The following is a 24,648-nucleotide window of genomic DNA, read 5'->3' on the forward strand; positions in this document are numbered from 1 at the left end:
AGAGGAGGCCCTGGGTGAGGGTCCGGTGCCCCGGCCTGCCGAGCCCTCCCCTGGGCAGTGCCTGACCCCGAGCCCCTTCACTCTGTCCTTCTCTCCCCAGTTCCCTGTTTCCCTCTCCTTCGGGCCCCTCTTTGTCCCATCTGGTGGGTCCTACACTCATTACCTCTGTCCTCACCCCTTTCCCTCCCTTGGGCTGTGTCCGGTCTATCCCACCCATTTCCATGGCCTTCCCGCCCTCTGGTTGTGTCCTGGTGGGATTTGCACCATCCGCACTGCAGAGTGTCTGTATCGTGCTGTCCTGCCATTTTGTGTGTGTGCAGACACAGGTGACGCAGACGAGCTTGCGACTGAGCAGCAGGAGGAAGGCCCAGGGAACGCATTTCCTGAGCAGCTGACTGAAACAGCCGCCTCTGTGGCACTGGAAGGAAGTAGGTGGCTTGAGCAGCCAAAGCGTGATTGTTTCAGGACACACTGCCATGGGGGTAAATGTGACTAGCTCATGTAGCCCTCTTAAGCAGATCCAGCAGTGTTTGTAACATCAACAGCTTCTTTTCCCAAGAAAACAGATGGGATTTTCTGGACAGTGTACTGGGCAGTGTGGCTAATTAATGTTTTCTCAAGAGCTTCTGCCTCAGGATGCTCCTTTGAAAGAAACCTATCCTAGTTTGTCTCTTTCATCTTTTCCAAACAGATGGAAAGAAAGAAAATGACTGGGTGAGCAAAATTAACCCACATACACAGATCTTCCATCCAGTCTTTGTCTGTGATATCTTTTACTGGCTTTATAACTTCAGATTGTTAAAGATGAATTTTATAAAAATAAATCAAATGAATATGTTCCCTTTGTTAGGAATGAATTCATTCCACTTAAGAGTTGCAAACTCTCTTCTTTATTCTGATGTAGTTTATTGAAGATGAAAGTGGTGGTGCTGTGAAGAGTCAAGATGGGTCCAGTATGTTAACCACAGTATTGCAGAGAAGCCTTTCACACACACACACACACAAAAAAAAAAAAAAAAGGAAAAGCGATAGAAAGGGTGTCAGAAGAGAGCAATGACTTTCCATGACTCGGAGATTCTATTCTGTTCTTTGGTGTCACTATCTGTTTAACTCCCACAAACTTCTGAAACAGTTACTTGCAGAAGCAGAGTCATGGCCTGGTATTTTATATCCACGAAAGAATTTTGTTCATACTGTGCAAAAAAGAAAAGACCACAAAAGTTAAGTGCTGAAGCCTGGTGTGGATGTGAGTAGACTAGAGGAATGATAAAGTTCAATTTACCACGCTGCAGCTCGGAAAGGAGGCAGATGCAATGCTGCAGGTTAATGCTCAAAAGCAGTAAGTCAGGGAGAATTATTGCTTGATAATAGTATTAGCACACAGGAGGGTGCGACCTTTCCAGGTGGGGTTGCACTGTGCTTTTTCCACTTCTTTTAAGTGTCCAGAAGCCTGTTCTGAAAGGGGAAGAAGACATGGTGCACCGTCTGAAAGACAGTATAAAATAAAGTATGAAATTCTTGACTGGCCTAGAGTTCATGCGGTTGTTCCTGTGTTACAGTGTCTTCACCATCACTTCTTGGTCATGACATAACTACAAATATTTTCCACATCATAGGTCTGACATAACAAAACTCTTTAATTGTTTGCATTTCCTTTTACAATGTGGTTTCAGCTTGAAATGCATTATTCTGTTTATTTTGTAATAAAAAATAAATTGCATTGGAAAATGCTGGTAAGGATATCCTAAATCAAGCCCAATTACCTGTGAAATGCTGAATATTCGCTTGCATGTTTGGATTTCCCATAGGACAGCAGTAGTGCTGTCCTATGGGAAATGTATGGTTAACACCAAGTTTGGATGGCTGGTTGTCGAAAGGTGATGCTGAAGATGGAAGAAAATGCTCAGTTATTTAGTTCAAGAAGAAAATTGGAAGGATCCATCTTATGTGCATGGAATATGTGTTCTTTAATTGAGTTCTCTTCTGTTATTCTTTCTTAGGGACACCTCAGGAAAGCAAGACATTGCCTCTGGAATCTACAGATGATGATGGTGTGTCAGGGCACATATCGGCTCTCTCTAGTGGGTCTGAACTGAGTAAACTGGAGCAAAGATTTACAGCTGACAGTATGGAACAGACACCGCAGGTAAGTCTCTTGTATTTTACTCTGTTCTTTTCTGGATGTGAAGATACTGGCTTTCTGATGCAAATGTTTCAGTAAAACTGGCAGGCAGATTAAGGAGGTACAGTGCAGAGCGAGTACTCTGAGCAGAACAGAACATTTTACAAGGACAGGAATTTCTGTTCAAAACCAATGGCCTGTGGTGTCTGCCACAGCCTCTGATGTTGACTGACAAGACATTGCAAAGGCAATTTACTTGGTAAAACACTACGATTTTTGGTGAGGAAATGCAGCAGAGAGTTACTCAGGTGCCACATTAGCTCTTTCCAGAGTTGCTTGTAAAAGAAAAGTTGCAGATAGAATAATTACTAGATAAAGACACCATGGGAGGAGCATGTAAGGAACAGTGAGCAAAGGCTTTTGAACCTCAAGTCTTTTGCCTAATTAGACAGTCAGGATGGAGTGGGGTTTCTAACTAAACGTGGTTTATGACTGAGATGGAGGTGGAAGGCGAGGAGGTGCTTGCACATTCTCAGAAAGGCTCAGGGGTGCAGTCATTTGAGTGCTTTCTGGTTTCTTGTGTTTCAAGCACTAATGCTCTTGGCCCTATTGGTCTGGAAATCAACATGGTTTACAAAGTTGATGATCTTTACTCTTAGCTGAGTGATTTTTTAACATTCTTTTATTAGTAGTTTACTTGGACAGCAATGTGAAGATAATGGAGTTGAAATAACAATTCTGTCCCATTGCGCACAGCAGGCAAACATTTTCTTGCTGTTAAGAAGCATGTCAGCAAACAGTCACACTTCCTTTTTATTTTCTGTTTCAGCTACAAGAACAGAAATTTGACAAAGTGTGTTTCCACGTGGCTCTTGATGAAATTCCTGAAGAGTTTGTGTCAGACAGTACAGTATATTTTCTGAGAGACACCAAAGGTATGTGCCCTGAATAACTGTAGGCTCAGCGTTTTCAGTCTTTGCATTAAACAGTCCTTCATACTGTAAAAAGGTGAGAGTACCTGGGATTCAGGATAGTGTATATCCCGCTTAGTTAACTGGGTAGGAGTAGTCTCGGAGTAGAACCAGGAATCAGGAATGCTTTTCATATGAAATTTGTGGGACGTTAAGTATAATTTTACCAGCAAGGATGAAGCTTTCGTGCTGCACTCAGAGGAACTAAGAAGATGTAGTTACTACAGCTGCTAGAACTGTGGGAAGTGTTTTGAGGATGTGGAGCTGTGTGTGAAAGTCAGACCATAAGATGGTGATAAGCACAACTGGGGTATCGGGCTTTCTGACCTGAGTCAAGTTCTGATACTCATCAGCAGTGTGTTTTATTCTGGTAGTTCTTACTTTTCTCATAAACCCAATGACAGTGGTTGGAGTAGCTCTGGTTCTGGTCGCAATCAGACCTCAGTGTCCAGCTCTAGCCCCCTAGGAAATAGCTTCTACACTAAGGCAAACAGGTGTTTGATTCTGAAAGTGACTTCCACTAAACCTAGTTTATTACAGACACGATTTGTTTTATTGGAGTTTTAACTTATTATGGAAAGAACTTTATGCTATTGCATATTGCTTTCTGTATCAAGTGATTGGATTTATGTAATTGTTTGTCTACTGTTTAGAAAGAGTTACTGAGCCTAATGACCTGACTGAAGCTAACGAGGTTCTTCCTAAAGTAATAAAATTTGGTGTACTGACTGATGATACTCTTTTGGTGCTAAGAAATGCCATCTCACAGGTAAATGTGTTACAGCTTTTATATATGGAGTCTGGAGTGTTTCTATGAGTGATTTGCCTATTTAGTATTCTGCTGACCATATAGACTGTGCATAAGAAATGCTAATATTTAATGAGTGACCTTCCTATGCCAAAATTAGGTTTTTGTTGATCATTACTTGATACTTTGTTTCCCAAATTTTTGTAAACATGTGCAGACAGGCATTATTTCATTGCCTGACCCTATATGAGAAAGATTTAAGAATGTGACAGCAGATACCTTTACTTTTGTGCTGATAGACTTTTGTGAAAGCATGCTAGAGCTATGCACCTGCAGAACTTGAGGCATGGAGAATGATGCTAAAGATGTGAAATAGAAGGAGTTGCAATTAAATTAAATTTTAGAATAACATATCCAAAGCTTAAGTGAATTGCTAGTAAGCTGACTTCTATTGTTTTCTTTTATAAATATGAGCCATCTAATTTATGGTACCTGTTTGTATTACAGATGTTTTCGCCAGCTCTCTCCTATAGCCAGCAGCAGGCTGAGGACACTTCCTTTCCTCCAGATCGTGAAAACACAGATTCTGAAAAAAGGAATTTGCTCGGGACTGAGCTTGCAGAAAAGAAGGAACAGTCTGAGGAATACTGTAGTGTTCAGATGAGGAATGAGATTCAAATGAACAAGCAAAAATCCTTAAGTGTTACTGGGGAGACTACACAAGAAACTGGAGGTGAGAGGAGAGAGGGTAAACACGTTTCATTGCTTACCAGCGTTTGGGGGACTCAGGCCACAGCAGGGTGTAGAAGGTGGTAGACTGAATGAGACTTCATGGGTTGTTTAGTGTCCCTTCTCTGACAGGGGCTGCTGTCATGCCATTAGGGAGAGCATAGCAGCCTACAGTAGGCAGATTGATAATCCTAACCCTAATTCTTAATAGTTAGAGATTGAGAGTTGAGGCTTGAAAGCTGAGAGCTTTCCATTTATTTTTAGGAATGTATCTTTCTTCGCACTATGTTAGCTGTCAAGCAACTGGCTGTATTTTGCCATATTCTCAGACAGGCAGAGCAGGTGGTATGTTACCTGTCCCCAAGTAGCTAACAGGATGGAAGGCATAGGCCATTTCAGTGATATTACCTTACCAGTGCTGATGGAACAAGACCGTTAACTCTATGTGCCTTCTCTTCCAGTAGGAGATATGAAACTGGAGATGCCAACGATAAATCTAGATGGAGAAGTGACAGTTCTTGCCAGAGTTCCAGAAGTGGTTGAAGCTCTGGAAAGTTGTGCAATGACCTGGCAGAAATTACTATCCACGGCCCTAAAGGAACAACTGGAAAAGGTTCCACAGGTAACGTTGCCCATAACACCAAGCTTCTTTTATTCCATGAGCAGTTCCCTTCAGTGTGTGTAAAACTCTTCTGATTTCAAAGATCATCTTCTGTCTGGGTTTTTTGCATGGTTGAATCATATCAGGTTTTTCTCAGCAGACAGCATATTGAAAAGAAGGAACAAATATAGTCCTGGTTATAGGTTTTCACTCTTGCATAATGGTAATTTAGAATTTATATTTTATTCCACATTACTTGTAGGGTGATGGTCCTCTTGCAGAAGTTGACTTCTGGCGTGAAAGAAATGATAATTTAAGTGCTCTTACTGAACAGACAAAGCTTTCAGAAGTGCAAAAAGTTTTGGAAATATTACAGGAAGCTGAATCTGAGTGTACTGGAGATTTACACGTAGTTTTAAGTGATCTCAGAAAATGTCATGTGGAAGCTCTAGATAATGTTACATTTCTTTCAACTCTTGAACACCATTTGAAGGTATGTATCCTTAAGAAAACTTCGTGAAGTTTTAACTGTAGTTTTCTGAATTTGGTTTCTCTGTTGATATAAACATCTCCTGTTTATTTTTCACTTTTTATCAGCAATAAAGACATACTCTAGCTTTTTTATATTTAATTAAAAAAAGGCTTGCTTATTTTATTTGAGACCAGAGTGCTTCCTTGACTGGGTTATTTTTTTAATAATGTCACAGACTTTCTTAACCTCAGGTATCAATAGAATAAATATTAGTTTATAAAATATGTATCTGTATATTTTCATGACATCTTATTCACAATATTTATAATACTTTTAATAGAACTTAACATACAGCACCGGGTTTAATGTTGTCTTGGATACAATTCCTTCGCTGATGAATGCCCTGAGAATGGTATGGGCTATCTCAGGGCATTACAACAAGGATGAACGGATGGTACCCCTCATGGAACGAATTGCATGGGAAATTTCAACGAGAGTGTACAAAGTTGTGGATTTACACACACTGTTTAAGTAAGTACTGGATTCCTGCTTAACTAGTCTGTATTTATTAAAAGCTTTGCTTGTTTTACATGAAGTGCAGTAGATAACACTTTCATCAAAAAGGTTCCAGCTTTTTTCACTATCTGAAGTTGTATTGTAAGATCAATTAAAAGTCAATGTATTTTTTAATTTTCATAAATTACTGGATCACTGTGAAGAAATAGGTGCTTGTCCTCTTTTGTCTAAAAGGGACATAAATCAATAAACCAATAGAATTACAGTAGTAAAAATGTGGCATAAATATAATCAAAATCAGTCCTGAAATAATATCTCCTTTCAAAATCAGTCACATTGAAAATTAAGAGCTCACAGTTATAAGTTTTGCCTAGATCTTGTATAATTGAAGCTGCTAAACTGTATTAATCCAGTTGAGATATAATTTTCTATCTATAGTCTTTCTATCATAGTGTCTTAACTGTTTCGATTTGATTAATAGACAAGATAGAGCTGCCACAAAAAAGAAAATAGCAGAAGCCAAAAGCGCTCTTGAACAATGGAAGAAATATTATTTTGCTGTTCGTGCCCAAATTGAAGCATCAGGAAGAGAGCAACACTGGGAATTTGACCAAAAACGTTTATTTGAAAAAACAGATTATATGGCTTCAGTCTGTCAAGATCTGTATGATATTTTGCAGGTAGTAATATAGAAAATAAATGAAAGGATTGTATTATTGGTGTCTTAGTCTGTAGAGGAAATTCTTTTGTATTGTAGCTGTTGAAATATCGACAGCCTGTAGTTTTGTGAGTGGTTTTGTGTTTAAGACAATCTGTTTGATTCAAGCAATCTGTTTGATTCCAACAAAGCTGCGTTTAATGCTTGAGACAGAATAATTCCATATGCTATAGACTGTGTATGTAAAAGCTGCGTATGTGAAAAGTGGAATAAAAAGGAGTAATAACTGAGTATTATCTGTTTTAACAACTGAAGTGTAAGGCCTGTAGGGTGGGGTTTTTTTACCATAAAGATACTTAGTATCTTGTATAGAAATATACAGAATGTAAATCACAGCACAAATTGTTCATTCTCTCAGCTGTTTTTATTTTTTGAAGGAAATAATATCAGAAAGAAATATCATAAAAAAAAACCATTAAAAATAAAGCTTTCTGGTATGTTCTTCTGAATTAACAGGTCATTGAAGAGTTTTGCAATATATTTAGTCCTGAACTGAAAGCTGTCACAGGGGAGCCAAAGCGTATTGATGATCTACTGAGAAAAGTAAACGAGCTAACTAGTCCTGTGGAGGAACTGACTTTTGACCCTTTTAGCATCAAAAGTGCACGTGACTGGAAATTAATTATGGAAAAATTTAGAGAAGAAGTTTCAGTAAGTACCATCTACTGTGATTCCCCCTGTTACTTCCTATTTACGAGTTCCTTCTAGAATAGCAACATTTTCATTTAAAGAAAATGTAAATTTGCAAAAGAAAGGAATATATGAATAAACAGGTAAATGAAAATGTGAGGAATTTGACCATTTTTTTTAGGTCAGTATTCTGTTTCCAAGTATTTTTTGTTTATAGTTTCACTTTATCTTGAAAATGGTGAAGCATGCTTTTGGTCACTGGCAGAATCCTTACAGCATGAACAGAGGCTACATATGACCTCCCTGTCGTCATGTGCTGACACATCTCAATCATGTCCTACAAAGAAGTAACATTTCCTTTTCTGGATTAATTCAGCCCTTCAACCCTCAGCTAAGAATACCCACAAAGTACAAACAGTTTTTTTGTGATTTATATGCCTTCCCAGCAGACACATTAATTAACAGTAATTTCCTGCAGCTTGCTGGAAAGCCATCAGTTTATTAGTAATTTATAAGAAAAAAAAGAAAGTAAAAATATGCTTGACCATTATTATAAAATGTATTTTCATTTTGTCTTCCTTACTTGGTTTTGCAAGATGAATCTCTAAGTGACAGGGATTCTTGGCCTTCTTCCTTTGTCTAGGTTATTGAAGAAGAGACGAAAGACTTTATTGATGCATCTTTTAAGGCCCTTCGGTCAGCAGAAGCTGCATTTGACATGCTGTTAAAATTCAAACACATCCACTCTCGTGAAACCATTAATAAACAGCTGATGATGAAGTTTAATGATATTTTGGACCAATACTGTAAAGAGGTATTTAATTTAAGGATTACATGCGTAGTACATAAAGCTCTTTACCTAGTGAAAATCATAAATCAGTGTATATGTCTAAATACCTGTATAGTGTCATTTGCTATCAGAAAGACTAAAAAGTTTTACAAAATAAACACAATAGTTGCTCTCACTTCTTTTGGAGCCTATTAGAGAAATAGTGTGGTTAATTTACTGAAATGGATGTGCAGATCTGTACATGTGTGGCACTGTATGGGAACTGAAAGATGTTTGCATGTACTCAATGCACCAAGGCTTGTGGCTGTTCCTTTACCTTGTGAACAGCAGTTCAACAGTAGTCCCTCCTGAGAAAATAAATCTTTCACACCGTACAGCTTTCTTTTGATGGACAACAAGTTCATGGTATGACCAAAAGGGTGTCAGAGATCAGCTGTGAAGGCAGAAATAATTTTTGACATGTTGAAGCCTATATGTTGGAAAGCTTTTCATGTCATAGCACTGCCACAATAGTAGTTCCACAAGATATAGGAAGGAAGACATTCTCTGTAATGCAATTAATACAAACAAGAGATCTAATTAAAACAAAATAAAATTGTTTTTGTCCTGCTTGCTGGAATTAGCTTCAGAGCTTGTGCTGGGTAGCAGGTTAGATACTGACCATGGACAAGCAAGTGGAGGAATGATGCTTTGCAATACTTTGCTGTCTTCTAGGTTGAAAATATTAAGCAAATCTTTGTTCAGAACCTCAAGGATCCACCTTTGTACAAGAATCATCCTCCAGTGGCTGGAGCAATATACTGGTCCCGATCTCTTTTCTGTCGGATCAAGCACACTATTATTCGATTTCAAGAAGTAGAGGAGTTGCTTGCTAGTGAACATGGAAAGGAAGTATGTTAGTTCTTTTGGTATTTAATGAAGGAAGAAATAATTTCTTCATACCCTTCTTCTAAAGATGTGAAGGTGCTCTTATGTGAGATGAAGTTCTAAGAATGTCTTTGCACACAACAAGCCATGTTTGACATGAAAAGCTGAGTGAGACCAAAAAAAGATAGTGACAGTATCAATGACAGAATTCAGAAGCCTGGATCCTCCATTGCCTGCATAAATTACAAGGTGTTACTTGCCCTCTCACCTAGTAAAAATGAGAAACCATATTAAGACAGGTTAGTTGAACATTTCTCATGGTTTTTAAAATGAGTGATACAGAATTTTCCTTTCTAGGTAAAACAAATATATCTTCAAGTGGCCAAGAGCATGAAAGAGTACGAAGATCAAAAATACAATCAGTGGAGAGAGGGGACAGAACAGATACTCCCACTGTTACTGAAAAATACTCTGCTGACTGTCATCCGTGTTGGGGCTGCAACCTCTGTTAATCCCGAGACTTCTGAGCAGGTGAGATAAAGGAAGATGGTATACCAGACTTCTCTGTGGGGAGGAACTGGAACCTATCTGATGGTCAGTGAGATTTTTCTAAGAATAATATTTTAAACACAGTTTTTGAAAGGAAATTTTCAAAAGTTCTGAACTCAGAATTGTTTGTGATCCTTTATAAGACATAGTTGATAACTGACCTGACAAATGGGTGAATGTTGTTCTTCTGTGCTGTAATTCCTGTTTATTTTTGGGTTTTGGTGCAGCATCTTTGGGACATTAAAACAAAACTTGGGACTGAATTTAGGTGGAGGTAGGTTCCCAGCAGAGACCATGCAGAATCTTGTTCTAGCTAAATTTTTGTCTGACTATGAACTTCCACTGGCATATCTGCTGTAACTGGTTGTACCAGTATGTAAACAGAGGTGATTTGTTTTTTTTCTTGTAATCAGCTTTCACTGAAGAGGTAGTTGTATATAATTGTAATGATCTGGTGTTCCTCTCCTTTCTGCTGCTCTTTCTTGTGTTGTAGAGCTCTGTAACAGAGGAGCCTGTCACCACAAAGAAAAGTGCCCACTTCATAGTGAATTTTTCTCCTGTACTCCAAGAGATTATAATTGAAACAAAGTACATGGAACAACTAGGGTTTCCAGTCCCAGAAGTAGCAAGATATGTGGCATTACAGGAAGATAAATATCTTAGGTAAGGCTGTAACAGAATAGCTGCTCACATACAGACTTATGGCAGTGTTTCAAGTTATTTCACTCCAGACCAAAATGGTCATCAAATTTTGGAAACAGGAGAGCTCTTAGTGACTTTTTTTTTAAGGGTAAAATTACTAGTGGCCATGTTCCACTAATAAGCTTTTCTCTGGCACTGTCTGCATCCTTTACCCTGTTGGACTATGCCATACAAATTAACATCTCATCAAAATCTGAGGAAAAACAAGGAAAGTAATTTGTTTTGCAATGAATTGTAAAGCCATTTAGATTTCAGCTGACATTTAAGCTATCACTAACTGGATTTTAAAGTCCACCTGTTGAGTTCACTTCTGTGCTTTAGACCGAGGCTTTTAAAAAAACTTTTTCTGAGCTGGGGCAAGAGAGGTTTGTCTAGCTACTATTTGAGCCATGTGAAGTTTGTCTTTGGTTTTCAATGGGAAATTAATTGCATTTAATATGAATGAATATTCATTCAGTGTCTGTTTCTGAAAATTTTGCTTTATATGGAAGTTTGAGTGGAGTGATGGAAGTGATCTGCTCTTTGGTCTGAGTTCAGAGCTGTATTTCCAGACAACCCTGATTTTTATGTTTTGTTGTTGTTGTTGTTGTGTTTCTTACACTCCTTAGGTATACAAATGGATTGAAAAACATGCTGGATTGGTATCACAAATTAATGGGAACACTGAATGAAGCAGAAACCAATCTTCTTGATGACCATATTCAAGAACTCTGGAGAGTATTCACACCAGGGCACAGAAGACTCAAATGGAATTCCTTAGGTAATGGAGATACTATTTTAAAATGGCCTTAGATACTGATTTTTGGTTTAAAAATCTCTTCAATTCTGCAATCAATTTTTTATGTCACAGGACAGCGATGTATCCCTAAATGGTACATCCTATTGCCGTGGTCAGAGTCAGAATCGTAGGTTAGACAGACTCTGATCTAGAAGGGTATTTTTTATGTTTTTATTATATTTATAACACTGAGGGGAAATCAATAGAGACCATTAGATGACAGCTGCAAGGGAGCTAGATGAAGGATTAGATGAGAAATCGTCTAATCTATTTCTCTGCAGAGCGTCAGTTCACTCTCAGAGATAAAACACCTCTGGTTGTGGCAATTTTGATGCATTGGTGAAATATTTGTTAAAAAAAAAAACACCAAATGGTTGTGATTTATTTCAAGGTATTGGTGACTTTATTGCCCGATGTACACAAGCCATCAGGAAGTTTGAATCACTTGTCCGTCAGATTCATTATAATTCTGAAGACATAAGCAACAAACTTCTGTTCATAGAATCAACAAACCTCTTTAAGTTTCCGCTTCCAAAAAATGGTGATGAACTTCCCAGTAAGTCTTTATATTTTCATTTCCACGCTCTATGATATTTTATTTCACTTTGTCTGCTACTTTGCATTTTAGTTGCTATGATCAACCCTTTTAGTTGTTACCAAAACTAGTTAACAGTAGTATTTCATGGTGTCACACAGGAAGCACAAACAGAACTTCAGTACTCTGAAGCTGACAGTGACAATTAGAGAAACATAAAGATGAGTATACAAATAGATGATTTGACTTGTGTCTACCTTGTGTCTGATCACTTTCCCCCTAGCTTTCCCTTGGTTGCCCTGTCCTTCTTGTGTGCAGTAGTGTACTCTCATGTGATCTGCATGGAGTGGCAGCTCCCTTCTGGGCCACCTGAACTGAACTGGTTTCCTCAGATGGAAATTGCAGTGAGGTGACTGTCTCGCAGGTTGCCCTGTCACTTGAGTGAGTGGGTGATGGACCAAATTTCTTTCAACCCTTTGTAAATCTTAAAAGGCTACTTCCACATCTAATGGTTGTTATTAAATAATTTAATCCATATAAAATCAGAGGGCTGAAATATTAATAAATTAAGCATTAATAAGTGAAGATTTTTTATCAGTATGCAAGATCAATTTAATGTTCATGAATAAAGGCCAGCTAATTATTCCAGTACACAAGTCTGTTAGATCTTTTGCAGGTAATAACGCTATTTTTTGTATCTTTTGCAGAAGTGAAAGAATTTTTTGAGTATGTTAAGTGTGAAAGAGCAAAAGATGTGGCATACATGGTTAGAAAGTATACTGCCATTCCACAATTGCTAATAAAAGTGGAAGGACGAGTTGCCGCTACGAACAGTGGCAAATCTCCAAAATTAACTTGCTATTATGCATATTGGGAAAATAGGATTTATCAGGTGTTGACACAGTTAATTGTGAAGTAAGTAAATTGTTTGCTTTAATGGATTTTCAGTCTTTCATCTTCAGGTTTTTCTGGATCTGTTGATCAGTATGTATACTGATATTTTGTTTGAACAGCTCAGTGATTTGCAGTTTGGGACAGATTTGTATTTGTACTGTTTATTTTCCTGGGATGAATGGAGAACTGATAACAAGGTACAGGAGAAACCCAAATTCTGAGAAAATGGGTATTGACATGTTGTTGGCAGAAGAGAGAAATAAGATATGTTTTCTGCAGCGTGTATAGTTATATCCCTGCTTTATTTTTAAAATCAAGGTCTTGTTTTACTAAAGAATACAGTTTTGAGAACTTAGTGTCTGGGTGCTGGATGCATCTCTGTAATGCAGGGACACCAGTACAAGAACAAAGGTTTGTTATACTTTACCTTTTCATCAGCAGCAGGGGCCAAGGAGATTCCTGTAGCAAGATATTATAAAGGCTTATAAGCAAGATATTGTTACACTAGAACATTACAGGGTTATAAAAGCTTCCCAGCCATCTCTTCTTCTCATGATCCTTGTCTCTGTAATCTGGTTCATGCTCAGCTGACTTCATTGTGTCCTTGGCTGGACTCTTGCAATGCAGTTGACCATGGTCTCAGGGTCCTTTTGCACCAGGATATCCCCATTCATTCCTTCCAGTAGCTTCTTTTAGCTAGTCAAGCTTTTAGATTTGTATTAGTGGGACAATTTTGCTCCAGTACACATCAGTGTTTCCAGCTGAAATCAGTGGTAACTAAATTCAAACAGATCTGCTTACATATCTAAGCATATACCTGATAATTGCAGTCTCTGTTGGACATTTCCATGGGGGGCAGCAACTGATTATTACTGTCTTTGACATGATTTTTTCCCTTTCCCAGGAATTTGCAGGCTTTTAATGCAGCTGTTCTTGCAAATGTGCTGCTGTTCCGAACAGAAGCTGTTTTATCTGTTCCCGAGATAATCTTGCAGCCTAATGCCAATGAGATTAAAAAAATGACTGCACAATGTGTCCAAGACTGTGTTGAGGTCACTAAGGTGATTTTTTATAAGGATTTACTTCATCATAGAGTTTGCTTGTGATTATAATGATTTAAACTTGCTTTATGTTGCATAAATGTCAAAGGGGAGATTCATATTGCTTTATCTTTAAATCAAGATATCCAGTACATTGGTCTAATTTTACCGACTGTCCTAATTTTGCAAACTAATGACAAAGGAGAAAAATTGCCATAAAGCTTCATGCAATTTTTACTCAGGCAAAATTATTTGTTACTTTCCAGCAGTTTTGCCAGTGTAAGGACATGATTTGGTTCTATAAATCAGCATACATCAGAAGGAAATACTTTTCATGTTGCACTGCAGGTGTTGCTTTCTGATGTATGAATAAGCTGGTGGAATAAGGAATGTGAGTAGCCTTTTCTATATTATGGCTCTCCTCAAAAGCAGCAGAAAAATAGTTCAGCAAATGTTTGGAGAAGGACATCTAGGACTCATCTAAGACAACAGGTTTACAGCAGATGAAATGTCTAGCTTGCTGGCAAAGATGTAGCAATATTTCCCTGCATAAGTATGTTCGCATTGAACTGCTTTCCAGAAAAGAAGCCAAATATTGTGGCAAAGTTCCTGCCCTGTGCTGATGGAGAAATTATTCCAGATGTCACCTGAAATGAATACATTTAGATTAAGTGTGCTTCCTATGCTCAGATTTGCCAGTCTGCTCCGTTGCTGCATCCAGCCTGTTTGACCTAATACTTGTTTCTTTGTGTCATGCTATATATATTGTTGCTCAGTGAAGATTTTAAAAGAAGACTGAGTAACACATGGAAAGATTTTGTTAGAATGAAATTAGCTCCTCTCTCAAGTTTATGGAAAAATGTAATCTCTTTTATTGCTGTCAGAAAAACAATTGATTTGAGAAATAATTTGTACCACTTTCTACATAGTCTTCCAAATGATGATGAATTTCTTCACTGAAAAGATTATCAAGAATTGGAACAGGCTGCCCAGGGCAGTGGTTGATTTGCCATCCCTGGAGGTATTTAAAAGCCATGTAGACGTGGTGCTTAGGGACATGGTTTAGTGGTGGACTTGGCAGAGTTACGTTTATGGCTGGACTCAATGATCTTTAAGGTCTTTTCCAGCCTAAATGATTCTATGTTTCTATGAATGATTTGACTAAAATGGCTCTCTACAAAGTAACTGTGTTTCCATCCTGTCTTCAAAACTAGCATTTTGTACGATGGATGCATGGTACATGTATTGAATGCCCTCCTCAGCATGTCAAGGAAGATGAAGTTATCACTTTCAGCTTTTACAGTGACATCTGCCAGAACCCTCTGATAATTGAACAGGCTGTTCTCATCACTCAGAATGTCCACACACTCCTGGCTTCTCTCAGCAAGTATTTGAACCAATGGAAGAAGTATGACATGCTGTGGAAATTAGACAAAGGCATAGTCATGGAGAGGTTAGCTGCAGAAAAGCCTCCTTGTATCACCTTTGATGAAGAGTTACAGTTCTATATGAAGGTAGCTCAAGAAGTGACTCAACAGCCCTTGATTAAAGATGAGCAATTTATCAGGCTCCAGCTGGCTCCTTTAGTCTATGCAGTGCAGGAGAATGCTAGAGGCTGGATGGTTTCACTTGGAAAGTTGCTTAATGACTCTGCAAGAGAGGAACTCTTCAGTCTTCAGGAGGAAATTCAGGTAGGTGTTTTCTGTTCCTATTGTCTGATGTAGCTAGCACAGAGTAGTGGGTGACCATCTGAACCATACTCTAAATTGGTTGAAACTATCTGGTTTATTTTGGTATGTCATCTGTAATGAGGTGAGCTGTCCCTCTCTGTAGCTGGGAAACAGGAGAGAGTAGTAACAGGAAAACCCAGGATTTTCTCACTCCTGTACTGATGAAAGGTTCATACTGGTAATTCTGTAGTTCCCTTTAAATTGCTGCTTACAACTTCTATTTTGTTGTAACAAAAACATCCCTTCTGTACTGGGGTTTACTTTTAGTTGGGGTTTTTGTGTGTGTTAGTGTTGTCTTTATCACATAGACTGAAAATGAAAATGAATCTGCATGTTATTTACTTGTGTTTTGTGTTTGACTAATAATTATAATTCTGCCTAACTGCTTTGTCAGTGTTGCTTCTGGAAATTATTTTTGCTTTTTACAGAGCTTATCACAGAATCTTAAGAGACCTCCAGATTCCCTGGAAGATCTCAAAATTGTCCTTGGCACAATTGCAGAGATCAAAGGAATGTCCTTCAAGGTGGAACTAAAATATTTGGACATCTGTGAGAGATACCGAACTCTTGCAATGTACAATATTCCAGTAAGTGCCTTGTCTCATAAAACATTTATAATGTGAGCACATATTTCTCACTTTCTTGTGACTAGTTATTTCTTGTGAGAGATGTTACTTGTTATGTTTTAGGTAGCTAAAGAAGAGCAAGAGATGGCCGACAAGATTAAGGAAAAGTGGGAGACTCTCTTCTTGGAAGCATCAGAAGTTGACCACAACCTTGGAGGCATAAAAAGCAAATTCACAAAGGTAATGTTTGTAATTAATATTGAAAAAAAATTAGAACTGGAAAGGGAAAACAATTTAAACACTCTTCTCTTTAGATTACACAGCAACAAGTTGAGGACTACAGCAAAGAGATAGAAGATTTCTTCTGTAAATTCGTTACCGACGGGCCTGGTGCTGTTGGGGAAGATCTTGATAAAGGTAAATAGATCAATGCATGTAAAATGTTGTCTTAAAACCAGTAGTCTTTGGACAATTCTTCAGATTTTATGTAAAACAAGCAAATTGTGCTTTTCTTATTAACACACAAACTGATCAACCAGGAATGTGACATTTTTAGTACTATAACTTCTACAGATTACATGCAAATGCTGTTTTACTTATTCTCCATGATCCCTAGGATTGTTTATCTAGAAAAATTCATCTCCTTTCCCAGGATTGGAACTCATGGCCATTTTTGAAAAAGAAGTGGAAAAACTGGAAAAAATTTGTCAGGAACTGGGCAGTGTTGAGAAACTTTTTGACTTGCCAGTTACAGTGTACCCTGACTTAATGAAAGCACAGAATGATATGAAAGGTCTAAAGCAGATCTATGAAATTTATGAATTACAAAGAGTAAGTATTACACTGTGTACACACAGACGCATGCATATTCATGGACATATGCCCAGAAACGGTGGGGGAGAGAGGAAGACACTGCATCGTCCTCAATTACTGTCAACTCTGTTCTAAGCCTTTGCATGAGATAAGCTGTGATCTCTAATTGACTATCACCATGAAATTATTTTAATGATGTTGGTACAGGTCTAAGAGCTGGTTGCATTTGTCTGTGAATCTGTCTTGGACATGAACCTGTCTCTTTCTTTGTTTGTAAAATGTTAATACAATTACATCTGCATCCTGACTGTGGTCTCTAGATCCTAGTGTAGTGGAAAGATTTTTTTTTTTTTGGTCAGAACTAAAAGGAAAATATGATTTTTTTTCCCCCTCCTGTTGACCTTGTTCCCAGGCAGCTAAAAAGGAATGGTCTCAGACACTCTGGATAAACCTCAATGTCCAGGTTCTTCAGGAAGGAATCGAAGGATTTCTTAAAGCCTTTCGAAAGCTGCCCAAACAAGTACGCGGTATGACAGTAGCCGTCCACTTGGAAACAAAAATGAAAGCATTTCGTGACTCCATTCCTTTGTTGCTTGATTTGAAAAATGAAGCTTTAAGAGAAAGGTTTGTTTTGATTCATTTAAATCCATTTTCTATATATAGGAAGATTTTGTTTGTTTTGTTAGAACTTTTAATTTCAGTTACTGGGGTCATGTCATGCCCTGAAGCTTGAAACTTCACCTTCTGCTTAATGAACTTGTGTAATAGCATGCAAGATGACTATGATGACTAGGATACTTTATGTATTCAAAATACTAGTTCTTGTTGGAACAGCAGAGTGATAAACATGTTTTCATTATCATGTATTAAATTACAGTTGTTTTCATTTTTACTGTATCATGGTGGTTGATAAAATTGTTGATGTGTCATTTTAAAACAGGCATTGGCAAGACCTTATGGAGAGAACAGGAACAAGTTTTGAAATGGAAACAGAAACATTCACTTTGGAGAATATGTTCGCTATGGAACTTCAGAGACACTCAGATGTTATCAGTGAAATAGTTGGAACTGCTGTTAAGGAACTTAGCATTGAGAAGGTAACATAAAAAATCATAATAAAACCAAAGACACAGTTGACAACAGTCTGCGTTTTATTTGAGATTTTTATATTGGCATGACAGCAAGTTTGGCCATCTTCAGGGAGCTGCCGTGATGTAACTGATGGCAGCTAAGATTAATAGCTCTGTTAATAAGCTACCACATGGCACAAAATCCTAGCTATCTTGGCTTTGGCAGCAGTGTGTTGGATTTCTATTATTACAATAAGCAAGTTTGGTTTATGAAGCAGGATCCATTCTGTTGCCATCATGATGTTTTGAAATAGACCCTTCTTTAGAAACCAGAGTTAGAAAATCTGTGCAAAAATTTTGCTTGAATTAATTGTTTTGTTTTTATACTAAGAATATAGTTCTCTAGTTTCTGAAGACTAAGTCATGCATCTTTTTATGCTCACATGCAGGGTGTGAAGGAAATAGCAGAAAGATGGCAACACCTGAAATTCACTGTACAAATGTACTTCAAAGGCACTGAGAAGCGAGGCTTTGTTCTGGGATCTGTAGATGAAATTTTAGAGATTCTTGATGACGACAATGTCAATCTTCAGAGTATTTTGGGCAGTCGATTTGTGGGTCCTTTCCTCTCAACAGTTCACTGCTGGGAAAAAACTCTGTCATTGATTGGTGAAGTAATTGAGGTAGGGAGGAAAGTCCGGGACTATGTAATTAATGTCTATTATTTGTCATCAAGGTTTTCTATTGTATTTTGTTTTCTTTGATGGTAACATTTGATTCTTAGATCTGGGTGGTCGTTCAGAGAAAATGGATGTACCTGGAGAGCATCTTTATTGGTGGAGATATCAGATCACAGCTTCCAGAGGAAGCGAAAATATTTGACAGCATAGACAGGATGTTTAAAAAGGCAAGTAATTGACTTCACTTGTGATCAGCATAACTATTTAGTGCATTTTGCTTCCATTGCCATAGTTCACTGTAGTCTTCTGTGTCATTTGTAACAATGAGAATGGTATAATGAATTGGATACGAGATTGGGGAACCCAGGAGCTCTGTGGTTTTACTTCACATCTGTTATACACAGAAGACTTCTCCTGATTTAGCTAAGCTGGACAGAGGTGTGATCCCTGGCTGGCAGTACTGGGCAGGCAGAATCCCCTTTTCCTTTCATTAGATACATCCTTTTACCTTTACCATGCTAATAAGAAGCTTGGATGCCTTTCTGTAGGTTGAGGACCTTTACCATGCTAAAAAGGCCTTGCTGGTATAATGCCACTGTTCCCATGCTGACCACATACTCCCAGTATGAATATGGCTTAGTTTTCTTTTCCCATCTGCAAACTTGAGATCGTGCTGGGATTCTGAAATGCTATGTTTGTCCTTCACCTGAAGTACCTCTGTATACAGGAGCAAAGTCAAGTATCTGTTTATCCTTGCGCTACCTGGGATACAGGCTTGTTTTGCTTACACTTGCTTTTACAGTAGTATCTCCATCCTCTCAACTTTGAAAGCTTGCTAACTCCATGTTTTCATACAGCACTGCAGCAACAGGAAACCATGTTTAAAAATGTGTCCAATTCACTTCTATAAGAACCTATACTGCTTTGTCACTAGTTTAATTTAGCGTAATCCATTGCTGTTCAGTATTTTCTAAGCCTTCTTTTCTCCCTATGTAGATAATGGATGAAACTGTAAAAGAACCAGTAATAAAAACATCCTGTGAAACCCCAAATCGTCTTTCAGACTTCCATCATATAAATGATGTGCTGGAGAAATGTCAGAAAAGCTTGAATGATTATTTGGATTCCAAGCGAAATGCTTTCCCAAGATTTTACTTTATATCTGATGAGGAGTTGCTTAGTATCCTTGGCAGCAGTAACCCACTTTGTGTCCAGGAACACATGATAAAGGTACAGTAAAGGCTTTCCACAGTGCCTTGTGATTTTAGATGCTTTAAAAAGTTTAACAGACTATACTGTACATGCTGTTAAGGGTGGGCTAATATGTATTGCATTCAAAGAGCATCCTGGCAGCATCTTGAAGGAGCCTCTGAATAACCAAATCAAATCTGATCGACAGTCTCTCCTGGCTCTCATACTGGCCAGTAGCTCTTACAGTAGAGAAACGTTGGTAGCAGAACATTCAAGGTACACCAGAATGATCAGTCATTAAAGAAACTTCCTGTAACTCCTAATATAGTTTATTTTCTAGAAGAAAATCAATGTAATTTGGGCCAGATCATCTGCTTGTTTACTCTGCAGCCGTGCTGCTGAACTATATATCAGTATTTGTATTTGATTACTTAGAGTCAGATCTATTTCTCTTTAGAGTCCATGGAAATTTTCATTCAAGATTAATTGGGGGCTGGTTACACTTAAATCTTTGAAGCTTTGTTTCTAAAATGCCAGTGAGTTTCTTTGTTGGTGCATTTCAGATGTATGATAACATAGCCTCCCTGAGGTTCCAGGATGGCGATGGTGATGAGAAAATTGCAACAGCCATGATTTCAGCTGAGGGGGAGGTGATGGAGTTCCGACAGGCTGTATCTGCAACAGGCAGAGTGGAGAACTGGATGACAGCAGTGCTAGAAGAAATGAGACGAACGAACAGACTCCTTACTAAGGAATCTATTTTTCGATACTGTGAAGACAGAAGCAGGTGAAACAATCAGTGTCAAGGATAATACCTTATATGTTACTATGAGCGTGTAGCGACATAGAAAAACAAAGACTTAATTTATAAATTTTTACACAATTTAGCCTCTATTTCTGCATGTGAAGGATATGAATACATGCATATGCAGTATTTTAACTGACCAGAAAAAATTGTTATCTATCATATGTAACTAAGTCGTGAGGTTTTATTTTTACTGCTGTGTGCACAGTATGTTTTCCACTTGGCAATCTTTACACATGGAATAGGCAGCTTTTCTGTCAGAGTATTTCCTAGGCTTTTGAAATACTACAGCACACCTTGACAGAATTCTGTGCATCTGTAAAGTTTAGCTCATGTTGTAGTTGCAGAAATAAGAGGAAGTTGTTTTGTTTTGTTTTGTTTTTTCTCTTTCTATCCTGAACAGTTACTTAGGCTAAACAGTAACTCAGACTCTGTCATTGTATGTATTTCCCATAGAGTTGATTGGATGTTACTCTACCAAGGCATGATGGTGCTGGCTGCTAATCAGGTGTGGTGGACTTGGGAGGTAGAGGATGTCTTTCGGAAAGTGAAGAAGGGAGAAAAACAGGCAATGAAACTTTATGCTAAAAAAATGCATAAACAAATTGATGACCTGGTTACCCGCATTACGATGCCTTTGAGCAAAAATGACAGGAAAAAATACAACACTGTTCTCATTATTGATGTTCATGCCAGAGACATTGTTGATACATTCGTAAGAGACAGGTAAACACTGCCCCCCGACCTACTGAGAAAATACCAAATGCATAAATTGTATTTCCGTTCTTTTTCCTCATGTGAGCAAGTCTCTCTTGTGTAGCATTCTGCAGGCTCAGGAGTTTGAATGGGAAAGCCAGCTGCGTTTTTACTGGGACAGAGAGCCAGATGAATTGAGTGTGCGGCAGTGCACAGGCACATTTTCATACGGTTATGAGTACATGGGTTTGAACGGACGTCTTGTGATCACCCCGCTTACAGATCGTATTTATCTTACGCTCACACAGGTATATGTTCAAGGCGATTTTTACTGACAAGCCCTTTCAAAATACACTTCTAGGCAATAACATAATTGTTTTATTGCCACTTGGTTATCTCCTAGATGCCAGTGCAAAGGCTGATATGTTTGAAACCAGTTGTGATGTCCTTCTAACCTGATTGCCTCAAAGATAATACAGAATATATAAAATTTAAGGCTTTTTGTAGCCAAAGGTTCATTTGTGATTTTGATACCAACCTAATATAAATGTAATCCAAGCTTTGATTTGCTTTTTGATCTGTCTCCAAAGGCTTTATCAATGTTTTTGGGAGGAGCACCAGCAGGGCCAGCAGGTACAGGGAAAACAGAAACAACCAAGGATCTGGCCAAAGCACTGGGCTTGCTGTGTGTAGTGACAAACTGTGGAGAAGGCATGGATTTCAAAGTAAGAGTTAAAGATCTGTGTTCTCTGATACCAAGTGCCAGTTACTGCTCTTTTTCAGTGTCTAGCATGAGGACATATTCTGAACTTCTGCATAAGTACCTCCCTTAAAGACACCATGATGAGTAGTAATGAAATATAGTAAAAAATGTCTCTTTTGCATAAATTCCTGAAGGAATTTCAGGTGCTTTCAAGCAGGGGAGCAATGACTAGATGGTATGTGTTTATAGGCAATCTGCACTTGGCAAGTAATTATCCCAAGACCTTATGATGGATTGCTAGCTCCTGCATATATAAATATCCAGAGGTTTTACCCAGTCATTGAGAGTTTTAGCAGACTCCAAAGTTTGCTGATGGTGAATGTTTTATATATTCATTACTGAGAAGTTCTTCTTGTCGTTCTTCTTAGGCAGTTGGTAAAATCTTTGCTGGTCTCGCCCAGTGTGGAGCATGGGGATGCTTTGATGAATTCAATCGTATCGATGCTTCCGTGCTTTCAGTCATTTCTTCTCAGATTCAGACTATTCGAAATGCTTTAATGAATAATTTGAAAAAATTTCAGGTAAACATTAAAAAAGAAGAGTAATTGTGAAGGCTGATCTTGAGTACAAGACTCAGGGTTATACCCCATCATTAGATCAAAGGGCTGCTTCTTATGTAATTCATTTGTGCTGAACATTTCAAACTCCACAGTAAGTACTCCAGTTTCAGAGATGTTAAATCCTTGCTGATTTCCTAATCCTCTAGTAGGTTCTTCCCTTGTGAAGTGGGATAAAAGTAAGCTAAACAGGATAATAGTAAGTAAATGGGATAATAGTGTAGTAGTAATTAGGGAGAGGAGTAACTTAGCTTGATGTGGATTGTGAGGCTTTATTTACTGATGTTTATTGGAATTCAAAACCCTCAGACAGAAAATTTGATTGAGAAGTGTGAGATGACTTGATGTTTATATCCAAGATACAAACAGTGGGATGAATGTATCTGGAGGACTATTTAAAGCTAAATATTTTAACATGTCCTAAGTGGGTGCCCGCAGATTGCTGGTTTTCTCTTTGAACAAATAGTACTGTTTATCTCAATTCCAAATACATATTGTTTTAGTTTTAATGTTTTCTTTAGTTTGAAGGACATGAAATTACCCTTGATAGCTGCATGGGCATTTTTATTACGATGAATCCTGGTTATGCTGGCCGGACTGAGCTCCCTGAGTCTGTAAAAGCTTTGTTCAGGCCTGTGGTTGTCATTGTACCAGATCTTCAACAAATCTGTGAAATCATGCTCTTTTCTGAAGGGTTTCTTACAGCAAAGGTAAGAAAATTTTATTGTACCCATACCCATGTACTCACCCCGATATGCATGGCCAATGTTTGGTTGTGACTTACACATTTGTGATTCTCTAACTTAAATCTCAAACAGATCCTTGCCAGAAAGATGACAGTGCTATACAAGCTGGCAAGGGAACAACTTTCTAAACAGCATCACTATGATTTTGGACTGCGGGCCCTTAAGTCAGTGTTGGTGATGGCTGGAGAACTGAAAAGAGGATCAGCAGACCTCAGTGAGGTACATTTGCTACCTAGTTACTCTGGGCAGATTATCTTTTTCATTAGGAAGAGGATGTGTTTACACATCAGCTGTAGTTTGTCTGCATTGGAAATAGGAGCGCTGGTGTTATTTGTCTTATTTTTTCACCTTGTTCTTACTGAGTTTCATCATGCCCTCTGCCAGCAAGTTACCATGAGAGCTCAAGTTAAAGTAGTGAAATCTATAGAAAAGGAGGTATTTTACTTCTTGTTAAGTCCAGGATGTAAATAGCCAGATGAAAGTCTCTGGATGAATAGTGAAAGCTGGTTTTTGAACAGTGAGTGCTCCGGTCTTGCAGCTGTTAATTGTGTAGCTCAAGTAGTACAGTAAACTTATAAATGAAGATTTTACAATGCTTTTGTGGCTTTCTTTTACACCTGTTTTTTATTTCCATATGTATGGTGGTGATACCCACTTGCCTAGGGAAATCTTACTCAAATTTCTTCTTAAAAACTTGGAGACAGCTGAAGGAAACTCTTGTATAAAGTTATGTACAGATGCATGCTGCAGGTTGGCAGGGAGTTGGGGTCTAAATGATGCTCTGAAGGTGACTGTGGAGCTTGGGTATGTTATAAAACAATTGGTTATTTTAACATCAATTCAGAGAAGCTGTGGTGTGGGCTACTCCAGCCATTTGGCATTTGGTTAATATGGCAGAAAAACACAGTGCATTATTCTTAGCTGTTGGTCTGCTTAGTTCTTATAAAATAACCTTTGTTTCTACTAGAAACTGATGCCAAGAAAACATTCTCAAAGCTGTACTGAAGTAATCAGGCAATATTTTTTAGAGAGGTTTGAAGTTACTACATATTAGTAATTGGTTAGCTGTTTGGTAAAGATTAATTCTGCTATGTTTTGTCTAGGAAGTTGTACTGATGAGAGCTCTACGAGACATGAACCTTCCTACATTTATCTTTGAAGATGTACCTCTCTTCCTTGGCTTAATCTCTGACCTGTTTCCTGGCCTGGATTGCCCTCGGGTCCACTACCCTAAGTTCAACGATGCTGTAGAACAAGTGCTGGAAGAAGGAGGCTATGTTGTTTTACCAGTTCAGGTATAAAAAATGTCAATGGCTTGAGTTTTTGTTGTAAACATTGGGCTGGATACGCACTGCTGCATTCTGGAGTG

The 24,648-nt window shown here is 38.2% G+C and overlaps 1 protein-coding gene across 1 annotated transcript in view; it reads left to right on the plus strand.

The window, feature by feature from the left end:
* Window positions 1-320: 320 nt before the first annotated feature.
* The window catches only part of DNAH10 (dynein, axonemal, heavy chain 10), a gene marked incomplete at both ends in the record, with an annotated part of 47,929 nt that continues 23,601 nt past the window's right edge, over window positions 321-24,648 (plus strand). Inside the window, 36 exon segments of the mRNA XM_010079681.1 lie at window positions 321-428; window positions 2,001-2,146; window positions 2,952-3,057; window positions 3,747-3,862; window positions 4,382-4,574; window positions 5,035-5,192; window positions 5,434-5,664; window positions 5,984-6,174; window positions 6,641-6,839; window positions 7,334-7,528; window positions 8,151-8,321; window positions 9,012-9,188; window positions 9,522-9,695; window positions 10,207-10,376; window positions 11,024-11,175; window positions 11,585-11,749; window positions 12,436-12,643; window positions 13,527-13,683; window positions 14,877-15,353; window positions 15,821-15,979; window positions 16,082-16,198; window positions 16,273-16,375; window positions 16,611-16,789; window positions 17,184-17,395; window positions 17,712-17,868; window positions 18,291-18,524; window positions 18,626-18,748; window positions 19,518-19,751; window positions 20,276-20,499; window positions 20,974-21,243; window positions 21,338-21,521; window positions 21,804-21,938; window positions 22,345-22,497; window positions 23,055-23,243; window positions 23,352-23,498; window positions 24,383-24,574. Coding sequence (XP_010077983.1) covers window positions 321-428; window positions 2,001-2,146; window positions 2,952-3,057; window positions 3,747-3,862; window positions 4,382-4,574; window positions 5,035-5,192; window positions 5,434-5,664; window positions 5,984-6,174; window positions 6,641-6,839; window positions 7,334-7,528; window positions 8,151-8,321; window positions 9,012-9,188; window positions 9,522-9,695; window positions 10,207-10,376; window positions 11,024-11,175; window positions 11,585-11,749; window positions 12,436-12,643; window positions 13,527-13,683; window positions 14,877-15,353; window positions 15,821-15,979; window positions 16,082-16,198; window positions 16,273-16,375; window positions 16,611-16,789; window positions 17,184-17,395; window positions 17,712-17,868; window positions 18,291-18,524; window positions 18,626-18,748; window positions 19,518-19,751; window positions 20,276-20,499; window positions 20,974-21,243; window positions 21,338-21,521; window positions 21,804-21,938; window positions 22,345-22,497; window positions 23,055-23,243; window positions 23,352-23,498; window positions 24,383-24,574 — 6,506 coding nt within the window.

Source organism: Pterocles gutturalis, unplaced genomic scaffold, assembly GCF_000699245.1.
Source record: "Pterocles gutturalis isolate BGI_N339 unplaced genomic scaffold, ASM69924v1 scaffold17924, whole genome shotgun sequence".
In the NCBI taxonomy this organism is placed as follows: domain Eukaryota; kingdom Metazoa; phylum Chordata; class Aves; order Pterocliformes; family Pteroclidae; genus Pterocles; species Pterocles gutturalis.